The 14,597-nt window shown below is 39.3% G+C and overlaps 1 protein-coding gene across 1 annotated transcript in view; it reads right to left on the bottom strand.

The window, feature by feature from the left end:
- Positions 1-8,643: 8,643 nt before the first annotated feature.
- SLC6A4 (solute carrier family 6 member 4) overlaps positions 8,644-14,597 on the bottom strand; it is a 33,835-nt gene continuing 27,881 nt past the window's right edge. The window contains exons 13-14 of the mRNA XM_050929578.1: positions 12,783-12,950; positions 8,644-9,346 (exon numbers count right to left, since the gene is read on the bottom strand). Of these exons, the coding sequence (XP_050785535.1) occupies positions 9,272-9,346; positions 12,783-12,950 (243 nt within the window). The 3' untranslated portion in view covers positions 8,644-9,271. The remainder of the gene's footprint in view (positions 9,347-12,782; positions 12,951-14,597) is intronic.

The following is a 14,597-nucleotide window of genomic DNA, read 5'->3' as shown; positions in this document are numbered from 1 at the left end:
TCAGTTTGGGATCAGGGGATTTGTAATGGGATAGAGAACATTTAATTCCCCTATTAAAATCCCTGCAGTAGCTTCCTGTAACCTTTCTCATCCAGGTCATGTTCATGGTCTCCACTTTTAGGACTATGAACAGGTCTGCCCCTGCATGTACCTCTCTTCTCATTTCTTTTTGCTTCACCCCAAGCTTTCTTATCTGTTCTCTTTGTTTTTTCCTCTCCCTCTTGTCTTTGTGCCACATACTATGTTTTGAAGAGGTTTTCCATTTTTATTAGCCAAACTACTCTTCATACAGTCCCTTGATAACACATCATACATCTTTGAAGGCTTTCAGTAATAATCAGTCTATCAAAGTCAGATTTTTGTGCACCATTTTGAGATTAGACCTCATTGGTCAGCTAGTGTATTGTACTTCCTTACTATGCTATTTTAGAATGCAAGCCCTGAACATGCCAACAGTGCTCAAAAATAAATTTCACAAAACCTACCATCGTTAACACTAATTTGCACTTTTATTAGCTTTCTTAACACTGAGGCCAAGTATTGAATGGACACAGAAACTGATCTATCCGCTCACCTCTCTTCAAAATGGTCTTAAATGGACTCCTGCTACTACACACTGATGGGGCAATGTGAGGAAGCTTGCCCATTCTGTACCTGTTATGTGGATAAAGAGAATCTTTCCCGCTCTATAGCTGTCACTCCAGCATCATTCATCAGCACTATACTCACATACGCAGATTTAAAGCTAAAAAGAAAAAAGGTCGGGTTCAGCTTTCTGAAGGATTACCTATAGGTGAGTGTTTGATTGGATCTGCAATATCTTTGTCCAAATTCAGATTTATTTGGGACAGCCCCGTAGAATATGTCCATTTACATACAACAGGCCATCACCAACACGTGCATAATGTGTGGATACCAGGTGAATCAGAGTTTTACACTGCCGTGCTACTCAGTGTTTAACATTGCATAAATCTTATCTTAATTTCCCTCTTGAAATGTACACATTTTTCTAGACATTCTTCCCTAACTTTTTGTGTTGAGGCCCTATTCATTTCCATATATATTTAGTAACTATGAACAAGGGAATCCAAGGATAATTTTTTGGAAGAAATGGTGAAATGTTCATGATATTCCTCGTCTTGATTATCTGTCTTTGTGCTCTGGAGCACTGCTTTAGTTAACGTTATTAGATTTTAGCCGTGCCATTAGAAGTCTATGAAGTTGAACATGGCATTGTTCCAAATGAATCTTTAATGCAAAAAGATGTGACATTTGAAATGATTTATAAACTCAATATAAAGTGCCTCTGAAAATTATGGTGTAAAAAAAGTAGGTTATATTATTAAATACCGTAATCCTTCCTGAACTTGCCTGCATCTCCTGGTCCAGTTTCTGTTCTTGTTCAGTACAGGCACAATTCTAGTGAGTGAGGCATGTCAGAGACATATGAAACAATGAGTGGAATGCCAAGATCTGATATGGGCAGTTCAGTTGTCCACTATAGAAGACATTAATGCTCAAATGCTCTATATAGTCGTGTGAGTAAATATATCAGCAATAAAATATCCTTACGTCTGTGTTCCTTATGTACTCAGTTTTCATAGTAGCAACAAAGAATTTGGAACAAGGCATTTTCCAGGGATTAAGGCCATCAAGGCATCTCTCAACTGCAGTTTGGACCACCTGCTTCTTAATCCTCAGGAAATGCCCTGCAATTCATCTATCAGTGCTTGATTAGAAGGTTAGAAAATGCTCTATTGTTGTAAATATCCCTTACTGTTTTGAAGTGCTGGGAAACAAGTTTGTATATTCCAATCATGAAGATCTTCAACACACAATTAGAGGTATCACATACAATTCTTTCAAACTCCAGCCCTTCCTCAAATAGAGAATTTATTTCCTAATATTTTGTGAACTGGTCATTTCCTGCGAAGGATGATGGAAAGTGTTGCACTGACATGGGTGAATTTGTCAAGTTTTAAAAATGTCTCATCAAGGAGCCTCACAGTGTGGTTTGTGTGACTAAAACATTTTGTAGTCAATGTTTGGGAACAGCTGGTGAGTCACTATTGTTCTAGTCAGTTTTGGGAAATGATGCCAGAACCTTCAGTACTCCTTTTCAACGCGCCATAAAATGTTTCTCAGAACAGAATTGGTTTTTGCTTTTTTTAATATTGGTGATATATCTGCTTTTACATTTTACAGGGAAATCACAAGCTGTTTTATCAGTCTGACTGCACTGAACTAGAGAGTGGTGTGGCCAACCACCAGTGCCTTCAGTTAGACTGTCCCTAGGCTAAGCCAAAAGAGGCCCCAGTACCTTATCTTCTGACCCTTCATCTTAACCACCAAGTTTTCTCTCTTATCTACCCTGGCACCCTCTTGCTTTGAAAACTTTCCAAACCCTCACCGAAATCATTGCTTCAGCCTTTTCTAAACCCAGTTGCAATTTATTTTAGTAATGTTTAACAGGGTTTTTTGCTTTTGGATAACCCTGGTTTTGATTAATTAATGCAGGCCGAAGAGAGAGAATACTCATTTCTATACACCTACTCAGTGGTTAGAGGAAATGTTAGTAGTAGCAGGGTTGGGAAAAGCAACAAATGTGTGGACTGGTCCTTTTATAGTTCTGTTTACAATGAATTAAACATTTTCCATGAAAGGGAGTGTGTTTGAGAAGGCATTGCCTGCCAAGGCTTTGGGCATCTCAGCTGCAAACGGTGATATAGAAAATACTGAATATGATGTTCCGTCTGCTTTATTTTCTCTTTCCCATTGGAAATCAATAATAAAAAAACACCTTTTCTGTCTGTAAAAGTTCAGTAGTAGAATGCGAGATAAGCTTGAGGTTCCTCTGCATCCTCCGTTGAGTGTCAGAATGCAAAGGGAACAAAAATGGGGTTCATATTGATAGTGGTTGACGACTTTAGGCCAAATTCCTGTTATAGGGGGTTAAATTCCAGTGGACTTGCACCTGCCTACATTAAGTTTGAATCAAGACAAAACCTTAAGGTGAATTGTCTGAAAAGAGTGCAGTTTAATATTCCTGGCATATATGTCTTGAATGGAAATGTTAATCAAACCTTGGTGCTCAACTGTAGCAGCATCAGTCTATCTGCTTCCCTGATATTTTGCTCATCCGATTTACATAATACAGAGATGAAAGAGGAGTTTTAAAAATCTAAATGCAAAGCCATGTTAGTTCACAAATACCTTAGCATTGGTTCGATATGCAAGTTTATTGAGCAACTAATCATCTATTCCAAATGTGGAGGAGTTTGCTTTTGTGATTCTGTTTAAACAAATGTCATGAATATTCCCCTTACAGTTGAGTTCAAGTGATGTTTTCAAGGATGAGCCAACATACAAACAGTTAAGAGGATACACCGCCTTTTGTTGAGGCAGACTTGTCAGCGTAGTGAACTGTGTGGATACTCTGCTTTTTGCTGAATCTTAGTGTTGGAAAACGAGTGTCTTTCTGAATCCATGCTTTTATCTCCAACAAGAGATGGGACAGACACATGCCTATTTATTATGATATTAAATTTATTACAATAACAGTTTACAAGACAAGGCACATACTGATGACTTACAATCCAGCTTGGAACATTCATAACTAAACAGCTGCATAAATTAATACAAGTGCATCATATACAAGTTAGAGGGAATATACAAATAAAACTCCAATTTAATTCTCTTACTAAAGTCTAAAAGGTAAACACGCTCCAGTTCACAAAGATAAAACTGGTTCTGGAAGTTCCCTTATCACTTTTCATAGCAAGGTGTGCTACTTACTGGCGGCTCTAGTTTTGTGGTAGGTGAGCCAAGGAGTAGGAGAAGGAATCCATTTGCCTGAAATGCTTCCAAATCCAGTGTAGCCCGTGTGGCATCAGTAGAACTAAGGTTTTGGCCAAAGGTGCAACATTCCATGTCTAATACAGGTATCTAGATCTACTTGTTGAGCTGAGGGACAGTTGTTGATGACTCAAATGATTTAAGAAAGGGTGTGAAAAAAAGGTAAAGTGTTAATAATGATAAAAATAAATGAGGTCAGACAATGTGGCCTCAGTTTGCTTGTCTCTGAGCTAGCCAGAGATGATTTGACATGGCTGATTTTCCTAACACACTGTTAGGAGAACAACCTGTGACAAGACTGGAGGATAAGAGTGAAATATAGTGTGTAGATGGTATATCTGCATTATACTGAAAAAGAAAGGTCTGTGCATTTTAATATACTTTTGGAAGGCTTCCTGACTGCCCTGTTGTCAGAATGCACTGGGAAGACTGCAGTATGGATTTTCCTTGTGAAGAGCCCAGAGTCTTTTAAAATGATCTGTATTGTATTTACAGAATTGCTCAACTGAATTCTGAACCATGAACTCAACAGCAAATAAACTTTCATGAAGCAAAGTTTTCAACAGGCCAGTATTTACATTCTGCTTCATAAAGAAAGTTTCATTTCCAGTCGTCAGCCTTCCATGGAAACCCAAGACTGTAAATGAGAACATGGTGCACTTCTTTTATTACATAATGCAGAATAGATAATAAATGCAAAGAAAACATTTCTCACAGTCCCATCCCCTGCTTATGGACTCATTCCCTTAAAACCCAGGACAATTGATCATTGTAGGGAGAGGAAAAGAAATGATTTAAAGGGTGTCCCTCCTGCATTTTTTTTTAAGATTGAATGCTCTTTAGTACAGGATCTATATTTTCATCTGTACTTGGCAAGCACTGTGCACATTGTGGGCACTACTACCACATTATAATTACGCATCTTGTGTGGGTTGAATGATGAAATTACTTAAGCTGATTGTGCTGTGTCCCAGTATTTTAATACTATGAGTCATACTGGTTATCATCAATATTAAGGAACTTCCAGGAAGGAGAAGAAAAGTGATACCACTTCTGATTTGTCTTGTTATATGAAGTAAAATGCATCTCCCAGCTATAATGTCTGAGTAGTTTCAGAAAGTTTAGAATTTCAGTAGTTTAGAAACGGCCCTACCTTATCTAACCTTTTCCCTTCAGAAATCTGAATGTTCTCTTGACATTCTAGGTATCCAGAATGTGCCTGTTACTCATTCCTCAGAAGGCATTAAAAGATTAAAAAGTAATTAAACCTGCCCCAACCTTAGCATACACCTTCTTTCCTTTAGATAGTGCATACAAGTACAATAGTCAGTCAGTGGTTCAATGACTCCAAGATGTGTTGGGAGTTAATTTTACCATGGCCTGGCAACCAAGTTAACCTGTTGTTTAATTGTGGAGTTTGCCTTACAACAACTTGAAACTTTCTGATTAATAAGGCTTGTTAATGGGGAAGCTGATGCTTGTGTCCTAGGCCTTGATTCAGCAAAGCACCCAGCATGAGCTTAACTTCAAGTAAGTGAGTAGCCTCTGGATGACTATTCACATGCTTAAAGTCGGGCCCATGTTTAAGTGCTTTGTGGAATCAGGGCCCTAGTTTGCCTTACTAGATTGCCAGGACAGTGGTTTCATGTTTAGGGATCTGATCCATCTCACAGTAAAGTCAATTATAACAATCCTATTGATTTCACTGGGATTTGAATCAGGCTGCCAGTGTCTTGAGAATAATAAAGTATCAACAACCTGGTTAGCGGCAAGGGGCATGATCCCACACTGCCTAGCACCTTATGTAGTCATGTTAGCCCCTGCAAAAAAATGTGAAGAGCTACCATTCTGATTTGGTATGTTTTTACATTCACTGTGCAAGATGATAGGATTATGCTGTGGGATCAGGTCCATATTCTTTATAATTAAATTACACTAGTTTTCCTTCCAATTTGAAAAAGCAATAAAGGAAACAGCTGATACTGTCACCTGTGATTATATGAACTTTTAAAAGACTCTTTTACTGGTTACTGAAGGAAAAATTCTAGAAGGGAGTTGGACTTCTAGAGTGGCTGTCAGCAAATTAATGTTCTAGGCCTGTCAGTAACGCTCAGCGAATTTACAGTTCAGCCCACCTGCCTTTTACAGCATATAAAATGTGTAACACCAATTATGAACTATAATCTGTAGTTCTAGAAAATTACTTTCTAGTACTTTGCATGTCTACAGTGCTTTTCACCTTCAAAGTGTGGTAAAAGGTATCAGTCCTCACAGAACTCCAGTGAAACAAGCAAGCTTATCTTAATTTTTCATCTGGGAAACTGAGTCTGAGAAAACAAATGACTTGCCCAAGGTTACACAGTGGGTCAGTGGCCTTGTTTTTAAACTCAGGACTTCCTGGTTGTCTCCTAGTCCTCTGGTATTTCTGGGGCAATGAATCAATTTTCTGTGCTGTAACCACCCAGAAAGTCAGATTGTTGTGTATTATTGTCTAAATAATGCAAGTGAAGATTTTTTTTTTTTGCAATTGCAGTTACATCTATAAAGCTGTAACATGGCACCATAATGTTACTGCTGAAGAGTCCCAGTACTCTTCCACCTCCCAGTAAAAAGCAGAGACTTCTGCCATTATTACTCTGCAAAGTTATTATTCCACCAGAACTCGTCCTGAGTTTCAATTTCTGCACAAGGGCTTGGGAAGAAAACTTTGGTTTCAATGCTGATAATGCTCTTACTGAACCTAACCATCCCCATCTCCTTCCTGACGGAAGACAGCCAAATGTCTGTTGAAGGAGTGTTTTGCAACTGGATTTACTGTAAGTTAGAAAGCAGAGATGGAAAAATCCCTTTTTAAACAGTGCTGTTTGGGCTAGAAAAAGCTGTCATTGAATGAGCCTAGCAAGGAACAGGAAAGCTATTGGCTCAGGCAACAATTCAGCTTAGAATATGTATCCATTTAAAAAAAGCAAACAAACACTTCACAGTTCTGGTATTGGCTGGACACAATTTAGGGAGAATAGAGAAGATATAGTAAGACTTCTTCCTTCCAAATTAGATGGTAGGAATATGTAATTATCCTGCTTGCCCTACCCTGTCACTTCATATGTGTTTTTTCAGCAATAAACTTATGACAGAAAAAGTTGAACTTTTGACAATTTATCAAATGGTTTCTAATTTTCTGGTTTGTCAGTTTTAATTTTGAATATTAAATTGTTGATGTTTTTATACATTTTATAAAATAGCCTATGACATATTTTAAATAACTTTTCTTCAAATCCTGCAGATATGCTGTGTGTGTCCCCTCAAAATTAAGTCCATCTTAGAAGCCATTTTTAAATATATGTGAGGGGTAAATTGCTAAGTTACTCCTTACAAATCATCATCCAGTGAGACATGGATTCATTTTATCTTTCTCATGACACTGAGAGACATTATTGCCTTTAGAAATGACTTGTGTGGTCCTAGTAAGTCTTTGTCAGCAGTTGAGACAGAATTACTCAGACATCACTCTTAATTATTTCTGTGTAATGAGTTGGGCTAGAGATCTACAACACAAGTGATCTTAAGTCTATGGCTTAAGTGTAAGAGCCATTATTTGAAGTGGGTGTCTATATGCATAAGCAGAAAAGTCTTGTGAGAGAAGATGAAAATGGTATAGTATTCAAAAGGCAAAATCATCATGGTTGCACTCCTGTGCAAATCATCTGTTCTTTGTAGTGTGTATCAGTGTAAGCTTTTTCTTTCAGAAGAAATTTCTTGATGCTCGCCTGCATGAATTCTTGTATGGAACCTCCTTCATTTTTAACATAGGCAAATCACGATGTACAAGGAGATTTTATGTTGTATTTTAGCTTCAGTTGTGTTAGGTTTTATAATAAAATTTGGTGAGGCTTTAGTGAAGGATAATAGCATAACGCACATCTCCTTTACTTACATGTTAACTGCATAGGGTTAACTAGGCAATTTTCGTATAGCAGCATAGTCATTCCATGGTCCTGAAATTCACTTGGGCAAATGCAACTGAGTTCAAAAGTAATCATTGTTTAACCTACCCTCTGGCTTGACAGGCATAAGTACTTATAGACTATTATGAATTTAAATGTACATAGAACTTAATTTGGAATTAAATACCTCAATTAAGTATATATCAAGTTATGATTAGAATTCATCCTTTCAGAATTATACTCACCACTGGCCCAGAGTGAGTAAAATAGCATTGTTTTTTCGTTATTTTTATCTTCAGGATAAAGACTGGATGAGCTAATTTTATACATGAGCTAGTAAATTTTCATGACATTTTGTAAGAATTTTTAGACTTGATATTTGTGCCAACCAGTATAAAGTGTTACCCTAAGCTTTAGTTTTGCAAAAGGAAACAACAGAAAAAAACACAGTTTGATTCCGATAAAAAGCTGTACAAGAAGTCTATGTAGCTCTGATGGTCCAACCTCTAGCATCTGACCTCCAAACAATTCACCACTGGGCTACAGTTTCTAACGGAATAAATAAGCTAAGTCTGTCTGTAAAATGTCACCATGAATATATAGCTAAAAGAGACAGGGAGATGGCACCAGAGTGTAGCAATTGCAAACAACTTAAACATTTGCCAGCTGACCTATGACCAAGAGCTGGATGGGCTGAGGGTTTTGTATAACTGGTACCAGAGGAGAATAGAGAAGAGGCTGAGTATTTTGTGAAGTCTCAAATTTTAAAAATCATTCTTTTGTGGAGTGCTTGTTATGCAATAAATAACTAATGAAAACTGGTGTGATCCATACAGTGCAGAAAAGTAAGTGGTATAAAGAAGGAAGGGGAATAATGCTACCGTGTGTGCAACTGAACACAGTCTTCATACATAGTGCTTTTCAGGGTTGTTTCTTTCTCTGCCTACTCCACAGCAAAACAAGGATCTGAGGGTCCTATTATTTTTAAGCAAGAAAACGCTGTATTACTCAGGTAATATATGGCTATCAGAACTATTTTCCTGTATTTTTCAACTCAGTTTAAGCAATGAGATCTTTAGAAGCAAATACAACATGGTCCAGTACAAATGATCACATTGAGAAAAATACAGGAGTACTGTCACAGATTTGAGGTTCTAAATCTAATCCTAATAGATGATACTCATCCTATAGTGGTTATGCATCCTCATGTTTTCAGAATGAATCAGTTCAGCAGTGAACTCGTAGTCTGGTTTGAAGTGCGCAGCAAATTTTGTTGACATGCTTGGATCTGTATGCTGGAGGCACCAATTTTCCAGATGCACATTGCCGTTGTCTTGGCCTCCATGGAAAATGCCCACCCATTCCTTGGCTCAGCTGGAAACTCAATTCTTTGGAAAGGGGAATATGGAGGGTTGGGAAGCATGGGGAAAGTTAAACTTTTACACCTTTTCCCCTCCCCCCCAAAATGTTACTTAAACTGCATTCATGCGGATGTCCCCAAAGGGAATTTCTGTGGCTGTTTCCGGGGTAATGCTTTTTAGAATACGCTGTTGAGAAGAAAACACGTGTTAGACGAAAGTTGTGCAAATTTAGATTTCAGGTAGAACTTTACAGTTACTTGAAAAGAGACACTGTAAAGGATTTAGCTTAAAGAAAAATCTGACCCACCTTTAGAAGATACACATATTTACCTGCGTCACATAGGTGTTGTGAAATTTAGTTTGTTTGTATGGCACTTTAAAGATGTAAAGTGCTATAGAAGTACAAACTAGTATATATATATATATATATATATATATATATATTATATATATATATATATATATATATATATATATATATATATTTTTAGTTGACATAAATGGTAGCATCCAGGCTAATTTACACAGCTTTTGCATTAATGCCCTCATGATCATTTACCTAAATACTATCAACTTTATTGAGCATATCTCTTCTGAATGGATATTTACATATAAATAATTAAAGTTTCCAAATTACATCCCAGCTTGCTGTGGATCTTGTGTAAAATATGGGGTGAATGGTTTTGGTGGTTGTGTTTATTTCTGTTTTGTTTTTGTGGTGGAGGAAGCAGGATGGTGTATCTATATAGATTTTAGGTCAAAACTAGTATTGCTTCCTCAGCCTATGGCTAGAGTTGACTGAACCTCTTTGGAATATATTGCTAGGCCCCTATCTTCTAACCCAAGGGTAGGCAACCTATGGCACTTGTGCCAAAGGCGCCACATGAGCTGATTTTCAGTAGCGCTCATTCTCAGCAGTTAGCCATCTTAAATATTCACTGACCCAAAAAACCTAACACAGAATGAAGGTTACAGTGGTATCTTGTGCCCTTCCAGAACGCTGAGTTCTGGAAAACTGACTTCTGAAAACCAGGCAATACAGAGTTAAGGTTCATGCCCACAGTCTGCAGTCCTGGAGCTGGCAGTAGTCCCTGGGGATTGCCTGGGTGCATTCCAGCGGCATTCACTGTGTAGGTATAGCTGTATCGAAAGGGGAAGGTTAGTTGGAGAGTTTGACAGAGCTGTGATTGTCTCAGATTACAATCTGGAGGTCTGTGCCCCTCTTGGTATGTGTATGGCCCTTTTCCCTAACCCTCGTGTGTAATCTAAGGAAAGAGTCCATGTGTACCTTGAAAGATCCAGTATGCCTTATTTAAGCTCTGTGTTATGTAGCAGTGCGCACAGGGATCCTCTTGCCAAGGAGATTCTCAGCATCTAGGTGGGAGGTGTGTGGTTTGTGGGTTTAATGATGGGTAAGTGAAAGCATAGTGTGAGATGGCATCATGTGCATAAGGGTGAAGAAGTTGTAAAATTTAGCAGATAGTCAGTGTAGGGCACATGTAGGTAGTTCCAGTGTAGTACTGTGCAAAGACAGTGTGTGAGCATGTGCTGTAGGTGTATGAGGCATTGCTCCAAGGATGGGGAGTTAAGGTTGCATGGGTGTGTACCTTAACTCTTCAGTTCCTGGTTTTCAGGCAGTTTGAGTTCTGCTGAACTCGACGTTCAAGAAGGACACAAGATACCATTGAGCAACCTTAACTCTCCATTAGCAAAGTTTTTTGTCAGTGAATTTCCTAGATTTTTTTTACCAGAAATGTTGTTAGTAGGAGTTAGTGTTGGTTTAGGCAGTTTTAGTTATCATGCAGGTATACAGCTGAGATGCAGTTGTGGCCAGGTAATGATGATGATACCTTGCTCTTACATAGCACTTTTCATCAATAGGTTTCATAGCACTTTGCCAAGGAGGGAAACAGCATTATCCTCATTGTACAGGTGGGGAAACTGAGGCACAGAGCAGTAAAGTGACATGGCCACGGTCACCCAGCAAGCATGAGGCAGAGCTTGGAATAGAGCCCAGGTTTTCTGACTCCCATGTTCTCTCTAGGATGTTGCAGTATGATACCTAAGTGTGTGCCTCTCCCACCCCCCACCTTGTTACAGTGAAATAGGGATAATGGTTGTGCTTTGAAATGTTTGGAGTTACTAAAAGCCCAGTGAGAGAGGACTCGGTGCCCCAAAATCAAGTTTTATTACACGAAGAGAACAGTAACTTTTAAGTATGAGATAACATTGGTAGAGCTCTCTTGCTCCACCCTCCTCTGCCATCATCCCCCATAATATGTAGCCCACCTTCTGCCACCATTCCCACCTTACTGTCCCCTTCCTGTCATATTAAGCCACTAGCACTCGAGAAGCTAGGTGTGCACAAGGAAATGGGTAGAAATCTGTGAATCTAGTTCACATGTGAAGGGAGTAGGGAGAGGAGCTCAGACACCCCAAGAAGGTAAGAGTCCCCCTGTTCCCAGCACACACATGGAAGAGAAGAATGTGGGGATGACAGGCACCCCTAATACCTCCCATTTACCCTGCCACCCACCTCCATCACCCCTAACACTTCCCCATAATCCCCACTCTCTCCCCCTGACCTGAGTACTGAAACCACTCCCCATTTATCTTCTCTGTATAACACCCTTGCCTCCCTGAAGACCCAAACCCCTCGTCCCTTCCACTCCTCTGCCTCCTAAATCCCCTTCCTCTCCCAGCAACCACTCACATGTGTAATTTCTTTTCTTTTTGAAATGGCACAAATGCTTTCCGAAGTTTCTGCTGTACTCAGATTACATTTACCCAAAATTAAAAAAAAAACCACCCTTGGACAAAGGCAGTTTATAGCAACATGCCTAGGTTTCATTTCAGCTTTCTACGCTGGGCTGGGTTTGAACTGGGTGTTGCTCAGGTTCAATGGCCGTAATGTCCCCTTGAGTCACACAGGTCCTGTGGATCGTGCTTGGCTAGTAATTGTTTTGGGATTCTGTCCACATGTGCCCAGAGTAATCCATTGGCTTGTGTTAGCATGCGTCTGCCTAAAGAGCCGAACTCACTTTCAATTTTGCTCCTCCAAAAGGTTAGCGGGTCCCTTGCACTGGCTGGGGTAAATGTTCAGTGACTGAGATCCTTTGGGCACGCAGAGCCATGGCTTGAGCCTTAGGTCTGAGCAAAAAAAGCTTGATAGAATCTGTCAACCTTAAGAAAAGCTGATTTCCTGGGGACAGCTGTATCTCAGGAACTGCTTGCTCAGAAGACCCCACATTCCCATGTGGCACAGCTAATTTCAAGGCAATCTGTGCAACCATGTGGATTTTAGAGCACTCAGAAGAGTTGTTCTTAAACAGAAAGGAATTCTCAACATTAATTATTTGCAGAGCTGGCATTCTGCTATCATACATAACCCACCATTCCTTTGTATTAATGGCACGACTTAACTGTTAAAGAGGTATTTCTTACAATGCTGATCCATACATCCAGCAACTGGCAAATATGAGAGCATCATTTACAGACCATCTTTTTTGTTTAAGTGCCTATGCAGTATTTCCTCCACCTCTTCTTATGTATGGCTGCGTAGTGGGGTGGGGAAGTACATCCCATCAAAAATGAACTTGAACAAATAAAACACATCAGATACCTCTTTAAATGTTCCTGGGGTGATTATCAACCGATAAGCCATGTAGATTGGAATGCAGATAACAGAGGAGGTTCCTATGCAGTAACCCACTATAGTGGTCCAGTAGGGATAATTGTAATCAAAAAGCCGTAGATCAGGAGGGCTGGACATAAAACTGCAAATGATGAACTGAAATAAAAATGCAACAAAATATTACAAATACACAATGTTCTTACATAGCACATAATTAGCCTTTGGGACCAACTGCTGCAATAAATCATTTAGACCAAAAGCATAGTAGGATTCAATATGAATAATGAGAAAATCCACAGTTACATTAGAAAGGATGTAAACCTTCATGCTTAGGTCATAAGCCACCTTAGCTGATAAGATATTAGGAAGAAAATTCCTCTTATGGACAATTTATTCCATAATAACCTGTTCTGGGTATTCTTGAATCCAAACAGAGCAACAAGATATTAGACTAAATTCGTAGATTTTTAGGCCAGAAGGGACCATTAGATCACCTAGTCTGACCTCTGATAGATTGCAGACCAGAGAAATTCACACAGTTACGCCTGTGTCAAGCCCAATAATTTGTCTGACTAAAGCATATTCTTTTAGAAGACATCAAGAGCAAGAGAGTACAACATTTCCCTTGGTAGTTTGTTCCAATAGTTAAGCACCCTCACAGTAAAAAAATGTGTGCCTTACAGTATTTCCAATCTGAATTTGCCTGGCTTTAACTTCCACCCATTGGGTCTTGTTATGCCTTTCTCCATTAGATCAAAAGGGACCATTAGTACCCAATATTTTCAACCCTTGAAGGTATTCATACATCATAATCAAGTCACCTCTCAACATTTTTAAATTATTATTTATTAAACAGATTGTGCTCTTTAAGTCTCTCACTGAAAGGTATTTTCTCCAGTCCTTGAATAATTTTTCTAGCTCTTTTCTGCACCCGCTCCACTTTTCAATATCCGTTTTAGCATGTGGACACCAGACCTGGATGCAGTATTCAACTATCAGCTTTATCAATGCTGTATACAGAGGTAAAAAATCACCTCCATACTTCCCTGTTTATACATCTAAGGATCATATTAGCCCTTAGATGTATAAATGGACCACAGATCTGATCTGGTATTGTATGTTTGAATACCAATTCTAAAATTCTACTGAATTTTAAGATAGAATGGTAAAAAAAAAAAAAAAAAAATTCCATTTGAATCCAGTAATATCCAGAATCCCATAGCCAATAGTTAGGTCTGGTAATGAACAGGGGTGAGAGAATTTTTTCTTGAAGACACTGTTTACCCTTTGTGATAGACCCAGGCCAGTTGGGTACAGCAGAATAGCAGAATGCAGATATACTGGCCACTGGATTAATAGTTTTCTGTTCCCTGACTGACCAGAGCAGGGGCTGCTCCAGGCTAATGAGAATACCTGACTCTAATTAACCTGCAAAGAGTCAGGTGAGGCCATTCAGTTAATGTGACCACCTGACTCTAATTAAGGACCTGCTGATACTATAAAAAGGGCTCACTCCAGTCAGACAGGGAGGAGCCAGAGGCAAGGAAGTGCGGCTGAAGGGCTGGTTACTGAAGACACCCTCAAACCATCGTTAAAGGAGCCCTATGGTAAGGGTGAAGAAGGGAGAAGCAGGAGAGCTGTGGGGAAGTGGCCCAGGGAAATGTAGCAATTTTGGCAGTGAAAGGTTGGCTGCCAACAACTGCTAGCATTAGGGTCCCTGAGCCGGAACCCGGAGTAGAGAGCGGGCCCGGGTTTCCCCTAACCCACCACTACATGAACATCTGGGAGGGGAAGTCAGGCCCC

The sequence above is a fragment of the Gopherus flavomarginatus genome, chromosome 19, assembly GCF_025201925.1.
Source record: "Gopherus flavomarginatus isolate rGopFla2 chromosome 19, rGopFla2.mat.asm, whole genome shotgun sequence".
Classification (NCBI taxonomy): Eukaryota; Metazoa; Chordata; order Testudines; family Testudinidae; genus Gopherus; species Gopherus flavomarginatus.
The sequence above is the reverse complement of the archived record's forward strand: the minus strand, read 5'-3'. Positions and strand labels throughout refer to the sequence as shown.